This window comes from Aotus nancymaae, unplaced genomic scaffold (genome assembly GCF_030222135.1).
Source record: "Aotus nancymaae isolate 86718 unplaced genomic scaffold, 86718_ANA_hifiasm-v0.15.2.pri h1tg000064l_0, whole genome shotgun sequence".
Taxonomy (NCBI): Eukaryota; Metazoa; Chordata; class Mammalia; order Primates; family Aotidae; genus Aotus; species Aotus nancymaae.
The window spans coordinates 4,631,663-4,648,353 of record NW_026988478.1 but is presented as its reverse complement, the minus strand read 5'-3'; the positions used below and the strand labels follow the sequence as shown (position 1 = coordinate 4,648,353).

The following is a 16,691-nucleotide window of genomic DNA, read 5'->3' as shown; positions in this document are numbered from 1 at the left end:
TAATTCAAGGGCCATTTGCTTTTGGTGGCCCCACAAACATTTCCTATTAAGGGCCCATGTGTGCTGGAGATGGTGGCTCATGCCTGTAATCCCAGCACTTTTTGGGAGGCTGAGGTGGGCAGATTGCTTGAACTCAGGAGTTCGAGACCAGCCTGGACAACACAGCAAGATCCCATCTCATTAAAAAAAATTTGGCTGGGCATGGTAGCTCATACCTGTAATTGCAGTGATGTAGGCAGCCAAGACAGGTGGATGACTTGAGTCCAGGAGTTCGAGACCAGCTTGAGCAACATGGCGAAACCCTATCTGTAATGAAAATACAAAGATTAGCTGGGTGTGGTGGTGTAGCCTGTAGTCCCAGCTACTCAGAAGACTGAGGGGAGGACTGCCTGAGCCTGTCAGGTGGAGTCTGAGTGAGCTGTGATCATGCCACTGTACTCCAGCCTAGGCAGCAGAGTGAGACCCTGTCACATACACACACACAAACACACAAAATAGATGATCAGGTTAAACAAGTTGTTCATTCTGTCAGCATGTATTAAGCCCATATGCAACACAAGCTACATGCTAGAAATACATAAATGAGAGGCTTCATAAGGTAGTTGATGATAATTCTTAAAAAAAGAATGTCATGAGGCTGGGCGCGGTGGCTCACCCCTGTAATCCCAGCACTTTGGGAGGCCGAGGCGGGTGCATCACGAGGTCAAGAGATCAAGACCATCCTGGTCAACATGGTAAAACCTCGTCTCTACTAAAAATACAAAAAAAATTAGCTGGGTGTGGTGGCGCGTGCCTGTAATCCCAGCTACTCAGGAGGCTGAGGCAGGAGAATTGCCTGAACCCAGGAGGCAGAGGTTGCGGTGAGCCAAGATCGTGCCATTGCACTCCAGCCTGGGTAACAACAGTGAAACTCTGTCTCAAAAAAAATAAATAAATATAGAATGTCATGAATAATGGCAACAACATACAAAGTCTACAGCCCATCAGTGACTTTTGACAGATACTTGGGTAATTTAAAAAAAAATCACAACGGCCAGGCGTGGTGGCTCACGCCTGTAATCCAAGCACTTTGGAGGCCAAGGCAGGCAGATCACCTGAGGCTGGGAGTTCAAGACCAGCCTGACCAACATGGTGAAACCCTGTCTTTAAAAAAAAAAAAAAAAAAATCATGACTTAATCATATTTCATGAATCTAATTAGTACATTGATATGTAGATTGTGCTTTGTTTTGTAATTTAGAAAGTTGTGGGAAAGTCAAACACACAAAAGGAACCATTTTCAGATGTAGAAACTGTGTTTCCATTTATTCCTAAATCCCATTTGTTCTGTACACGTGTCCTTCCAGGGTTTCTATTCTGCTCTTACGGAGAGGGAACCCACTGGCCAACACATAGCCTCTCCCCGAGGATTGAGACCCCAGCCCTGAGGATATCTGAGCATAGACAGGAACTACTGGGCTTGTTAGAGGAAGGTGATAGCGAGGTAAGGTCTCCCAACTAGGAGACTTTTTTTTTTGAGCAGAGTCTCACTGTCACCAGGTTGGAGTGTGGTGGCAGGATCTTGGCTCACTGCAACCTCCCCTCCTAGGTTCAAGCCATTTCTCCTGCCTCAGCCTCCTGAGTAGCTGGGATTACAGGGACACTCCACCATGCCCAGCTAATTTTTGTATTTTTAGTAGAGACGGGGTTTCACCTTGTTGGTCAGGACAGTCTACCTCTCCTGACCTCATGATCCACCTGCCATGGCCTCCCAAAGTGCTAGGATTACAGGCATGAGCCACTGCGCCCAGCCTAGGAGACTTCTTAATGTCATGGTTCTTAGTTATTGCTCTGGACATATACACATACAGAAAAGGCTTTATGTACTTCATTATCCGGGCTCACAGAGCCTAGACCCAGTCTCACGTTTTTAGGATACAGTCTGAGCTGTAAGGCTGTAGTGCAAGCCCTGTTTGGCATTTAGAGCAATTCTGCTACACAAATTCTGTTTAGGTTGAATTGTGAAATTGCTGGTTTTGCAGACCAAAATGACAATCTTGTATGGTTCAACCCAATAAGTTTAAGTTATGGTTAAAAAGCCAACCTTTAGCTTGAACTTTTCTCCTTTCCCCTCCTCCAAAGGATCTAATAAGAATATAGAATGCTTTGCTCTCAAGTGACACCAAGTCAATCCTAAAAGGGATTTGGGGCAATGTAGACATGTTCTGAGCCCCAATCCTCTCACAGGGAGAACAGTGGAAGACCTTTATAATGTTACTTAGTAAACCCTTGTCTAGCTGCCAGGTGCTCAGAAGAAACAGCCCACAGCTGACTCAAACATCATTAATGTCAGTGCAGTAGGGCAGCCGCCTCTGTCCTTGAGGGAGGGTCTCGGAGACAAGAATCTCCCTCTATTGTCAAACTGTGAAAATTAAGGCACAGAATCACAGTGAAGACACCCTGAGATGGTGACACAGTCAAATTCAGAAGTCGTCTCTGAAGTCTCTGGAAACTGACTTCCATCTCAACAGCATGAACAAGAAAGCCCTGAGTGCTATTTCATAAGCCAAGTGAGTGTTGAGTGAGAGAAACAAAGTCTGTCGGACTAGAAGCTTAATTCTCTCTCTTATGTGGGTGATTTGGTAGAGAATCAAGTGCAAGACAAACCCTTTCTTGGGATGGATTCCCTAGTGTTTTCAGCCTCAATGCTTTAAAAGCATTTCTCCTATATTTAGGGAACATTTAGTCTCTCCCACGTGGGTTCTCTGATGTGCAATTAAATGTGAACTACTGTTGACCTGCCTCCCACATTCACTACATTCATAGGGTCTTTTTTGAGACAATCTCGCTCTGTCACCAGGCTGTAGTGGAGTGGCGCAATTTTGGCTCACTACAACCTCTGACTCCCTGGTTCAAGGGATTCTCCTGCCTCAGCTCCCAAGTAGCTAGGATTACGGGCACGCACACCCAGTTAATTTTTCTATTTTTAGTAAAGATGGCATTTCACCATGTTAGTCTCGATAGGATAGTCTCGCCAGGATAGTCTCGATCTCCTGACCTTGTGATCTGCCCACCTCAGCCTCCCAAAGTGCTGGGATTACAGGTGTGAGCCACGGTGCCTGGCCAGGGATTTTCTCCTGTGTAATTCACTGGTGTATAATGAGCCTTGGGCTCTAACTAAAGCTTTTCCCACATTGCCTGCATTTATAGGGTCTCCCTCCACAGTGAATTCGCTGGTGGGTAATGAGGTTTGAGCAGTCACTGAAACCTTTCCCACATTCCAGACACTCACAGGGTTTCTCTCTGTGTGGATTCTTTGATGGCTGGTGAGGGTGGAGCTCTTACTGAACTTTTTCCCACACTCTGGGCACTGGAAGGGTTTCTCACCAGCGTGTGTTCGCCAGAGTGCACTGAGGCGCAAACTACTGATGAAACTTTTTCCACACTCACTACACTTAAGAGGTTTCTCTCCTGTATGGACTATCTGGTGTGTAATGAGGCTTGAGCTCTGGGTGAAGCTCTTCCAGCACACTCCACATTTGTAGGGCTTCTCTCCCATATGGATTACTCCTTTGAGAGTATAGGACAGTGTACTTACCTATTTTCATAATAATTATAATGATGGTCATAATGAAAACTAACATTTGCCAAGTGCTAGTACTGTGTGAGGATCCTCATAACAGCCCAGGGAGGTAGAAACCATCACAATGTCCACTGTCCAGATAAGAAAATGGACACTAAGGGTGTTTAAAGAGGTTGCCCAAGAACAACAAGCCTCGTAAGTGGCAGACTGTTGTATATAACCTGCGCAGGGTTGACCTCTATGGGACACTAACTCCTACATTTCTCTCCTCTGTTCCTATAATGTTGTAACTAAAGGCAGGAAGGGAGACTCCCTGGCTGTAGAGCAGAGCAACAGCTCAGGGTGGTCTTTGTGAGCCATCCTGGACTACTGGCTCAGTCGAGGGTTGAGTCAAGCAATATTTGAGGACAGGATATAAACAGTATTCCCTTAAAGTTGTCACCAATTTTTCCCCTGATGAGACCATTCCAGACCCAAATTAGTCATAGCAGAGCCAGGACAATAATCATGTCTCCGGATTCTTAGCCTGAATGCTTCCCACAGGACTGCATCACTCCCACTGCTCTGAGGTCCACTGTGGGAGTGTGTTGCCATTGGGAGTCCACCACAAGGCCTGGAGACCAAGGCTCCAGGGTTCCTCTTGAGACCCCTCCACTATTTCATGACCATCCCGCCACATCTGCTAGTGCTGTGCTTTGGTTCCCTTTGGAATCCCTTCGATCCTGAAGAAGGCCTCTTGCCACCTCTAAGGCATCAAAGGTGTTTGCAAGTGCCCAGGGACTCAACAAGCAATCCACCTCATCATGGAAGACACAGGTGCCTGGCGTGTAGGTGCTCCTGGCTTTGCAGTAGTTGGTCTGGAGGTTTTTAAAACAATATCAACACTGCTCCAGGGTCCACAGGAAGCCACGCTCTTGCAGCTGCTCAGCCACAATCCAGTACACTTGGTAGTTTCAATAACAGGTGCAGAGTTTTTCATGGATCCAGGACTCTCTGAGAATTCCCAGAAAAATCTTGGTTTCCTTGTATCCACAGTGCACTCCTGCCACCTTCTCATCCTCCAGGCCCTGCCACTGCAACACATCCCAGGTCTTGGCTTTTCTCCAGATTAGCACCTCGCCACACTCGACTCCCACCCCAGCCACTGAGCAGCCTCTCACACTCTCCTTTTCTGCAGAGTCTGAACATCCCAGCTCTGTGGGTTTTCCTCCTGCTCTACGTGGTGAGCCTATGGATTGGAAAATCTGTTTGCAGGCAGACAAAATGGAGAGTAATGGTTTGGTAAATCTAATCCTAACCATTATATGTGCCAGGGAGAGGAGACAGTAATTTTTTTTTTTTTTAATTCTGGGGGATTCTTGGGAAAGCTCAGTGAAAAGAACAATTAGGAAAAAAAAATCCAGGCCCAAATGCATAACTACATATCTGTGTTCATCATCTTAAATCAAAGTCAAACACGAGGAGGGATCCAATGTGGCCGAATAGGAATAGCTCTGGATTGCAGCACCCAGCGAGAAAACAGAGGGTGAGTGGTCACTGCATTTCCAAACGAATTTTTACTGCCCACAGACCAGGAGATTCCGGGGCAGAAAAGCGCCATGAGTCTCCAGCGTGGCTGTTTCAGCCAGCGCAGCGGGTCTCCACACAAAAACTCACACAAATCCAGGCGCCTTTTCAACTGGCAACTGGAACACCTAGGAGACAGTTTCTCATTCAACTGAAAAAAAGGGGACCGAAACAGAAACACTCTGGATTGAGAGTTTCACTGCAAGCACAGCTGAACCCGGGACGGTCCAGCTCTGTGGAGAAAGGGCATCCGCCATTACCGAGGCAGCCCGCCACTACCGAGGCAGTTCTAACTAACCCCTATAAACAAAACTGCAAGGAAGTTCACACAGCAGCTGGGCAGAACCCACAGCAGCTCAGCAACGCCTCTGCTGGCAGACTGTGACTAGGCTACCTCCTCACTGGGCAGGGCATCCCTGAAAAATGGCAATAGCACAACAGAAACTTATAAAATAAAGCCTTCCTTTACAGGGACAGAGCACCTGGGGAAAAAAAAGGCGGTTATGAGTTCTGCTGCAGCAGACTTAAACGTACCTGCCCAGCAGCTCTGAACGGAACAACAGAGCTCACAGCTCAGCACTTGCACTCCTATAAAGGACAGACTGTCTCCTCAAGCAGCTCGCCAACCCCTGTATATCCAAAGAGTCACCTCACAAAGGAGAGCTCAGACTGACATCTGGCAGGTATCCTTCTGGGACAAAGATAGCAGAAGAAGAAACTAGCAGCAACCCTTACTGTTCTGCAGCCGCTGCAGGTGATCCCCAGGCAAGCAGGGTTTAGAGTGGACCTCAGCAGTCCTACAGCAGAGGGGCCTGACTGTCAGAAGGAAAACTAAGAAACAGAAAAGTAACTTCATCATCAACAAACAGGATGTCCACTCAGAGACCCCATCCGAAAGTCACCAACTACAAAGACCACAGGTAGATAAATCCACAAAGATGGAAAGAAACCAGTATAAAAAGCATGAAAATACCCAAAACCAGAACACCTCTCCTCCTCCAAGGGATCACAACTCCTCACCAGCAAGGGAACAAGGCTGGATGGAGAATGAGTGTGATGAATTGACAGAAACAGGATTCAGAAGGTGGGTAGTAAGAAACTTCTATGAGCTAAAAGAACATGTTCTAACCCAATGCAAAGAAACTAAGAACCTTGAAAAAAGGTTTGACAAAATGCTAACAAGAATAAACAGCTTAGAGAGGAATATAAATGAATTGAGGGAGCTGAAAAACACAACATGAGAACTTCACAAAGCATACACAAGTTTCAGTAGTAGCCAAATTGACCAAGCAGAAGAAAGGATATCAGAGATTGAAGATCAACTCAATGAAATAAAACAAAAAGGCAAGATTAGAGAAAAAAGTAAAAAGAAACAAACAAAGCCTCCAAGAAATATGGGATTATGTGAAAAGACCTAATCTACACTAGATAGGTGTACCGGAATGTGACGGAGAGAATGAATCCCAAGCTGGAAAACACTCTTCAGGATATTATCCAGGAAAACTTACCCAACCTAGCAAGGCAGGCCAATACTCAAGTCCAGGAAATACAGAGAACACTACAAAGATACTCCTCAAGAAGGGCAAACCCAAGGCACATAATTGTCAGGGTTGAAATGAAGGAGAAAATGCTAAGGGCAGCCAAAGAGAAAGGTGGTCGGGTTACCCAGAAAGGGAAGCCCATCAGACTCACAGCAGATCTCTCAACAGAAACTCTACAAGCCAGAAGACAGTGGGGACCAATATCCAACATCCTTAAAGAAAAGAACTTTCAACCTAGAATTTCATATCCAGCCAAACTAAGTTTCATAAGTGAAGGAGAAATAAAATCCTTTATGAACAAGCAATTACTCAGAGATTTCATCACCACCAGGCCTGCTTTACAAGAGCTCCTGAAAGAAGCACTAAACATAGAAAGGAACAACCAGTACCAGCCACTCCAAAAACATACCAAATGGTAAAGAGCATTAACACAATGAAGAAACTGCATCAACTAACAGGCAAAACCACCAGCTAGCATCAAAATGGCAGGATCAAATTCACACATAACAATATTAACCTTAAATGTAAATGGGCTAAATGCCCCAATCAAAAGACATAGACCAGCAAATTGGATAAAAAGTCAAAACCCATTGGTGTGCTGTATCCAGGAAACCCATCTCACATGCAAGGATACACAAAGGCTCAAAATAAAGGGATGGAGGAAGATTTACCAAGAAAATGGACAGCAAAAAAAAGCAGGAGTTGCAATCCTAGTCTCTAATAAAATAGACTTTAAACCAACAAAGAGACAAAGAAGGATATTACATAATGGTAAATACACAATGATCCATAAATGGATCAATGCAACAAGAAGAGCTAATGATCCTAAATATATATGCACCCAGATACATAAAGCAAGTTTTTAATGACTTACAAAGAGACTCAGACTCCTACACAACAATAGTGGGAGACTTTAACACTCCACTGTCAATATTAGACAGATCAATGAGACAGAAAATTAACAAAAATTTCCAGGACCTGAACTCAGACCTGGACCAAGCAAACCTAATAGACATTTACAGAACTCTCCACCCCAAATCCACAGAATATACATTCTTCTCAGCACCACACCAACTCTAAAATTGACCACATAATTGGAAGTAAATCACTCCTCAGCAAATGCAAAAGAACGGAAATCATAACAGTCTCTCAGACCACAGTGCAATCAAGTTAGAACTCAGATTTCAGAAACTAACTCAGAACCGCACAGCTTCGTGGAAACTGAACAACTGGCTCTTAAATGTTAACTCGATAAACAATGAAATGATAAAGATGTTCTTCAAAACCAACTAGAACGAAGACAAAACATACCAGAATCTCTGGGACACATTTAAAGCAGTGTCTAGAGGAAAATATATAGCAATAAATGCCCACATGAGAAGCAAGGAAAGATCTAAAATCGACACCCTATCGTCAAAATTGAAAGATCTAGAGGAGCAAGATCAAAAAAACTCAAAACCTAGCAGAAGACAAGAAATAACTAAGATTAGAGTAAAACTGAAGGAGATAGAGACACAAAAAAACCCTTCAAAAAATCAATAAATCCAGGAGCTGATTTTTTGAAAAGATCAACAAAATAGACAGACCACTAGCCAGATTAATAAAGACAGAATAATCAAATAGATGCAATAAAAAACAATAAAGGGGATATCACCACAGATTCCACAGAAATACAAACCACCATCAGAGATTACTACAAACAACTATGCACATAAACCAGTAAACCTGGAAGAAATGGAAAAATTCCTGGACACTTACATCCTCCCAAGCCTAAACCAGGAAGAAGTCAAAACCCTGAATAGACCAATAACAAGGGCTGAAGTTGAAGCAGCAATTAATAGCCTACCAACCAAAAAAAGCCCAGGTCCAGATGGGTTCACAGCCAAATACTACCAAACATACAAAGAGGAGCTGCTACCACTCCTTGTGAAACTATTCCAAACAATCCAAAAAGAGGGAATCCTTTCCAAATCATTTTATGAGACCAACATCATCCTAATACCAAAACCCAGCAGAGACTCAACAAGAAAAGAAAACTTCAGGCCAATATCCATGATAAACATAGATGCAAAAATCTTCAATAAAATACTGGCAAACCATTGCAACAGCACATCAAAAAGCTTATCCATCACGATCAAGTAGGCTTCATCTCGGAGATGCAAGGCTGGTTCAACATACGCAAGTCTATAAACATAATCCACGACATAAACAGAACCAAAGACAAAAACCACATGATTATCTCAATAGATGCAGAGAAGGCCTTCGACAAAATTCAACAGCCCTTTATGCTAAAAACTCTCAATAAACCAAGTATTGATGGAACATATCTCAAAATAATAAAAGCTATTTATGACAAATCCACAGCCAATATCACACTGAATGGGCAAAAACTGGAAGCATTCCCTTTGAAAACTGGCACTAGACAAGGATGCCCTCTCTCACCACTCCTATTCAATATAGTATTGGAAGTTCTAGCCAGAGCAATCAGGCAAGAAAATGAAATAAAGGGTATTCAAATAGGAAAGGAGGAAGTCAAATTGTCTCTATTTGCAGACATGATTGTATATTTAGAAGACCCCATCATCTCAGCCCAAAATCTCCTGAAACTGATAAGCAACTTCAGCAAAGTCTCAAGATACAAAATCAATGTGCAAAAATCACAAGCATTCCTATACACCAATAACAGACTTAAAGAGAGCCAAATCAAGAACAAACTGCCATTCACAATTGCTACAAAGAGAATAAAATACCTAGGAATACAACTAACCAAGAATGTAAAGGACCTCTTCAAGAAGAACTACAAACCACTGCTCAACGAAATAAAAGAGGACACAAACAGATGGAGAAACATTCCATGCTCATGGTTAGGAAGAATCAATATTGTGAAAATGGCCATACTGCCCAAAGTAATTTATAAATTCAATGCTATCCCCATCAAGCTACCAATGACTTTCTTCACAGAACTGGAAAAAACCACCTTAAACTTCACATAGAACCAAAAGAGAGCCCGCATAAGTCAATTCTAAGCAAAAAGAACAAAGCTGGAGGCATTATGCTACCTGACTTCAAACTATACTACAAGGCTACAGTAATCAAAACAGCATGGTACTGGTACCAAAACAGAGATATAGACCAATGGAACACAACAGAGGCCTCAGAGGCAACGCCACACATCTACAACCATCTGATCTTTGACAAACCTCACAAAAACAAGCAGTGGGGAAAGGATTCCCTGTTTAATAAATGGTGTTGGGAAAACTGGATAGCCATGTGCAGAAAGCAGAAACTGGACCCCTTCCTGACACCTTACACTAAAATTAACTCCAGATGGATCAAAGACTTAAACATAAGACCTAACACTATAAAAACTCAAGAAGAAAATCTAGGCAAAACCATTCAGGACATAGGCATAGGCAAGGACTTCATGACCAAAACACCAAAAGCATTGGCAACAAAAGCCAAAATAGACAATGGATCTAATTAAACTCCAGAGCTTCTGCACAGCAGAAGAAACAATCATTAAAGTGAATGGGCAACCAACAGAATGGGAAAAAATTTTTCAGTCTACCCATCTGACAAAGGGCTAATATCCAGAATCTACAAAGAACTAAAACAGATTTACAAGAAAAAAACAAGCCCATTCAAAAGTGGGTGAAGGATGTGAACAGACACTTTACAAAAGAAGATATACATGAGGCCAACAAACATATGAAAAAATGCTCATCATCACTGGCATTTGAGAAATGCAAATCAAAACTACATTAAGATACCATCTCATGCCAGTTAGAATGGCGATCATTAAAAAATCTGGAGACAACAGATGCTGGAGAGGATATGGAACAATAGAAACACTTTTACACTGTTGGTGGGGGTGTCAATTAGTTCAACCATTGTGGAAGACAGTGTGGCAATTCCTCAAGGACCTAGAAATAGAAATTCCGTTTGACCCAGCAATCCCATTACTGGGTATATATACAAAGGATTATAAATCGTTCTATTATAAGGACACATGCATGCAAATGTTCATTGCAGTATTGTTTACAATAGCAAAGACTTGGAACCAACCCAAATGCCCATTGATGACAGACTGGAAATGTGGCACATATACACCACGGAATGCTATGCAGCCATAAAAAACGATGAGTTTGTGTCCTTTGTAGGGACATGGATGAACCTGGAAACCATCATTCTCAGCAAACTGACACAAGAACACAAAATCAAACACTGCATATTCTCACTCATAAGTGGGTGTTGAACAATGAGAACACATGGACACAGGGAGAGGAGCATCACACACTGAGGTCTGTTGGGGGGAACTACGGGAGGGACAGCGGGCGGTGGGGAGTTGGGGAGGGATAACATGGGGAGAAACACCAGATATAGGTGATGGGGAGGAAGGCAGCAAACCACATTGCCATGTATGTACCTATGCAACAATCCTGCATGTTCTTCACATGCACCCCAAAACCTAAAACACATTTTTTTTTATATATACACACACATACATATATATAGAGAGAGAGAGAGAGTCAGACACATACCTAAAATGACCATCTCCTTTAAATGAGCTTTCCTTTCTGGGTCAAGAAACTCATCCTTTGTGAAACTGACTAATTACTAGATTTCTTTCTTTTGAGCAAGATTTAAGGAAGAAATAGATTTGAAACATTCAACCCAGGGGGAAAGGGTGGGAGTGGGGGGTGAGGGATAAAAGACTACACACTGGGCCAAGCCCAGTGGCTCATGCCTGTAATCCCAGCACTTTGGGAGGTCAAGGCAGACAGATTACTTGAGGTCAGGAGTTCAAGACCAGCCTGGCCAACATAGTGAAACCCTGTCTCTACCAAAAAAATAGAAAAATTAGCTGGGCATGGTGGCACATGCTTGTAATGCTAGCTACTCAGGAGGCTAAGGCAGGAGAATCATTTGAACCTGGGAGGCAGAGGTTGCAGTGAGCCGGATCACACCACTGCACTCTAGCCTGGGAAACAGAGTGAGAGTAAGTCTCAAAAAAAAAAAAAAAAAAAAAAAAAAAAAGGCTACACATTGGATAGAGCCTTGAGGGATAAAAAGACTACCCTTGGGTAATAGGTGTGCCAAAATCTCAGAAATCACCACTGAAGAACTTTCCATGCAACCAAATACCACTTGTTTCCCAAAAACTACTGAAATAAACGTTTTAAAAAAAATAAGGACAGACAGGGAGAAAGAGAAAAAAAATTCAACCTGAAAAAGGTCTTGAGTACTGAATACTACAGCAACCCCATAGCTAACTTTGACTATGAGAAAAAAAAAAGGCATTCTTACCCAGCATGACCTCATTTTCAGAATTCTGGCAAGTTATTTCTAGGTGGTTCTTCTGTCCAGGATCTGGCTCCCTCCATGCCTCCTAGGAGACATACACAGCCAAATCGCCAAGTGTCGCTAGCTCCTGAGGAAACATAACACCCCTCTCAGAACACATGGCCTCGGAACAAAATGCCTCTCTAATGCCCAAGTCAGGGCAAGTGACAGAACAGACTTAGAAGAAATGAAACAGTGATGATTTTGGCTTCAAATGCAATAAAAGAGGCAGCAGGAGAGAGAAAAGAAACAAGCTGACATTTATTGAACACCTATGCACTGGGCCAGAAGCTTCTCAGACTTGCCCAGAGTCACGCAGCGAGTCCAGGGTATGTCTGGGATTTCAACTCAGGGCTGCTGGACTCTGAAGCTTTTGGTTTTGTTTTTTTATGTCCACTACACAATAATGCATGCCATGTGAGCAAGATCCCAATACGGAATGAAGTAACCAGTATCTTTAATGCAAACAAGCTGATCAGCAGAATCTGATGATTTCAGGGTCAAAGAAAAGAGTAATTTTAATGCAATCCCTCATTATCACAGCCATGGCACTGGCCTTATATGGGTAAGAATTTCATCATTGCAGGCTGATGAAATTTTGCAGGCTAAATTATAAAGTTTCTGGGCCTCCCTGCTGGGTAAAATTCTTTTGAAATTTCTGAGCGGCAAGAGAGTTGGTTGCAGAATCCCCATTCAAGCAGTAAAGGGTGACCTGAGAGCAGTGGGAGCTAGGGGAGGGATAGCATTACAAGAAATATCTAATGTAGATGACAGGTTGACGGGCGCAGCAAACCACCATGGCACGTGTATACCTATGTAACAAACCTGCACGTTCTGCATATGTATCCCAGAACTTAAAGTATAATAAAATATATATATACACACAAAATATTTGAAAAAAAGAAAAATAATAAGTAAAAACAAATGACTTAATAGTTTTCCCAAAAGAAGAAACTTGAGCTGTGCCTCAAGAATATTTCTATTTAAAAAAAAAAGCGGGGTGGGGGGCCAGGCATGGTTGCTCATGCCTGTAATCCCAGCACTTTGGGAGGCCGAGGCAGGAGGATCACAATGTTGGGAGTTCAAGACCAGCCTGACCAACATGGTGAAACCCCATCTCTAAAAAAGAAAAAAAAAATTTATTAAAAAAAATTAAATTAAATTAAATTAAATTAGAAAAAGGTGATCTGAATAAGAGAAAAGCGGACTCACCTGGGAGCTGCTCACTATCTGCTGGCCACCCTGCTCTTCTCTGCAGGAATTCCAAGAGCCTGAGGATCAGGTAGGGCTGGGGGAAGAAAAAGGAGGCATTAGAGTGCATGGCACTCAGCTCCTTTTGGGGACTAGCCCAACTGGGTCCAGACACAGAACAGACTTTCCTCCTCCCCTTACTATCTGCTTTGTCCTATCAAAGGAAGGCTGGTGAAAAACCAAAATGAAACATTTCGAAGATGAAAGTTTTAGGTTATCCCCTCCATATCCATCTAGGTACTGACTACCAGGGTTTTCTGATTGTTTTTCAGGTTTTGGGGTTTCTTTTTTTTTTGAGACAGGGCCTTGCTCTGTCGCCCAGGCTAGAGCGTAGTGGCACGATCTCAGCTTACTACAGCCTCAACCTCCTGGGCTCAGGCGGAGCCTCCTATCTCAGCCATCCGAGTAGCTGCAACTACAGGTGGCTGCCACCATGCCAAGCTAATTTTTTGTGTATTTTTAGTAGAGACGGAGTTTCGCTATGTTGCCCAGGCTCCTCTAGAACTCCTGGGCTCAAGTGATCCACCCACCTCAGCCTCCAAAGTACTAGAATTACAGGCGTGAGCCACTGCACCTGGCCTTGTTTTTCAGTTTTGATAACACACCTGAGTCATCTGAATTGGTCTGGGGACGCTTACCTGTTTTAAGGATTACTGAACCTTAGTTTAACCCTACTAGTACCCTTCCCACCAGCCAGACCTAAAATCTGTCTCTAACTGTAATCTATTGGGATCAGTAATCTCTGACTCACATAAGGAAAGGTGCCACAGACTCCCCTATGTTGTTTTACAAAACATGCCGACAGATGTCCTTCTTCCCTTTGGAGGTACCCATTTAGGATCTCAGAGATTCATGTGGTCAGCCTCAGCTCAACATGCCAATCTTCCAAGTAGAAGGGAGCTGTACCTCCTACCCCACTTCCTACATTCAGAGAGGACTTCTACACCCTCCTCACGGAAGTGTACTTCCTTCCTCCCCTCACTGCTACTTCTTACCGCTCTTGTGGACAGGCTGGAGTTCTACTTTGGGGCTGTGGTTCAACCGTTCCTCTGGTTCTGGCTGTGAGTTTTTCGCCATTGTCTGGAACAAACACATAGATACTGTCCGTGCTTTCTTCAGATGGATATTTAGAGATCTCAGTACTGACCCTGCGGGCTCCTTCCCCTTTGAGAGCACATCCTGTCCCTATTTAAGGACTGGAAGTGGTCAAAAATTCTGCAGGGACTAAAAACTTAAACATCCCAAAACATAAGAAAGCAGAGGAAGAAGCCAATCTTATACAAAAGCCTGCAACAGCAGTTAAGAGAGTGGACATGTGAAGACTTTATGGAGAAAAAGCCATGGACCACTGCATCCTGGCCACCCAGCTCTCCTGGAGCTGCTCCTACCCGCCTTGCCAACCCTTAGGCAAAAAAGCATACGATAATTCAGGTTTTACGATAAGCTCAATAATGTCGACAAAGATCACTGAAAGCAGCTTGCCTCTGGCTGGCTGCTGCAGAATGAGATCTCCAAAAAGAGATCCCTGTCATACACGCTCCTCCTTGATCAGAGTGAAGCTCAAGCCATTTTAAGCAATTTTCCTATTTAATGGCAGGGACTGACACTGAGAGCAGCCAATGTTGTACATTCTCTGAAGAGTCAGCCTGGGCCGGCCACGGTGGTTGGCCTGGTGCGATGGCTCACACCTGTGATCCCAGCACTTTGGAAGGCTGAAGCAGGCGGATCACTTGAGGTTGGGAGTTCGAGACCAGCCTGACCAACATGGAGAAACCCTGTCTCTACTAAAAATATAAAATTAGCTAGGCCTCGTGGCACATACCTATAATCCCAGCTACTCCAGAGGCTGAGGCAGGAAAATCTCTTGAACCTGGGAGGCGCAGGTTGTAGTGAGCTCAGATTGTGACATTGCATTGTAGCCTGGGCAACAAGAATGAAACTCAGTCTCAAAAAAAAAAAAAAGAGTCAGCCAGAACTGGGAAGGAAAGTTGCAGCTACCACAACCATGAAATAAGCGAACTCCAGTTAACACAAAGAGCGAAGTACTACACATGGCCCACACTGCTGGCAACCCAAGGCAGCTCTGTCTCTCATATTCCTCTATTTTAACTGTTCAGAACTAAGTTTTTATATCTCACCTGCAGCCCCTGCCTTCCAGGTTCTTTCTGCAAGTCTTCCACCAGGGCCACTGCCTCCTCTCCACTCTCAGGATGCTGCTGTCTCCCCCAGATCTGGATGTCCCGGGGAAGGACAGTTGTGGGGAAGGACAGTCAGGAACTGTTCTAGGACCAGCAACTCCAGGATCTGCTCTTTTGTACACTTCTCTGGCCTTAGCCACTGACAACGGAGCTTCTGGAGCTGGAGGAGGGCCTCTCCAGGTCCTGATGCTTCTTGGTAATGGAAATGCCAAAGGCTCTGACAGGATGTCTCTGGTCCAGAGTCATTCCCTTGAAGGGAAATTTCCTGCTCCCAGTGAGAATCTTCCAGTTTCACTATTTGGAGATCTTGTACTGAAGGAGTCTGGATTTGTTGGTCCGCAACTACAGCCATTGTTCAGATCAGAAAAGAACCTTGCAACTGCACTCGGAAGCTCAAGCCTCTTCTATCACCTCACTGGGAAGCCAGCTTCAGTTAGGAGTCACTAAGTGGAAACTTCTCTTGAAATTCTAGAGTCAGAGACACATATTAAAAAGTGAACTCTAGGAAAAATCTCAAGTGTTAGCCCCGCAGGTTTGAGGAGAAGAGAGCCTTCCTGTCCCTGCCCCGCTGCATGCCCTGGTGCCTGTGGAGTCACTGGTGGGGTGGCAGTTCCAGAAGTTTGGTAAGAGGAGTCAAGGGCTAATGATCTGGTTGAAAAGTAGAGGAGTGAAGCTGTGTTTACATAGCAATTAATTAAGGTTGAGAAAATGCCAATTATCCAGTGAAGAATGTGGGTGGGTTGGAGATTATACATGCGACAATAAATTGCCTGCCCTCCCAAGCCACTGGTCTTCAGAACTACAGGGTGTTGCACAGTAACAGTCTGGTACAAGTCAGACGTCACACAAATAGCAGCATCTTGAAGAGCAGCAGCGGGGTGGAGCCAGCTCTAAATTTCAAACATTCAAATACTCCAACAGCTCAACTGCCCTCGCCTCTGGCTGGATTCTCAGCCTCGGGCGCACCTTTCAGGATTTCTCAGCTCTGGCACCCTAATTCTAGCCCAGACAGGGACATTTATCCTGGTTAAGCTTGCAAGTTTTAAGAGAAAGGATAATAGGGGCCGGGCGCGGTGGCTCAAGCCTGTAATCCCAGCACTTTGGGAGGCGAAGGCAGCTGGATCATCTGAGGTCGGGACTTCAAAACCAGCCCGAGAAACCTGGTCTCTTACTAAAAATGCAAAAAAAAAAAAAAAAAAAAAATTTAAAAGAGAAAAAATAATAAAAACGG

At 43.9% G+C, this 16,691-nt stretch overlaps 1 protein-coding gene across 1 annotated transcript in view; it reads right to left on the bottom strand.

Annotated features, from left to right (window-relative positions):
* The window catches only part of LOC105714967 (putative SCAN domain-containing protein SCAND2P), a 22,781-nt gene extending 6,090 nt beyond the window's left edge, over positions 1-16,691 (bottom strand). Inside the window, 5 exon segments of the mRNA XM_064366190.1 lie at positions 216-306; positions 11,976-12,057; positions 13,224-13,299; positions 15,401-15,535; positions 15,537-16,691. Coding sequence (XP_064222260.1) covers positions 11,993-12,057; positions 13,224-13,299; positions 15,401-15,535; positions 15,537-15,812 — 552 coding nt within the window. The 5' untranslated portion in view covers positions 15,813-16,691 and the 3' untranslated portion in view covers positions 216-306; positions 11,976-11,992.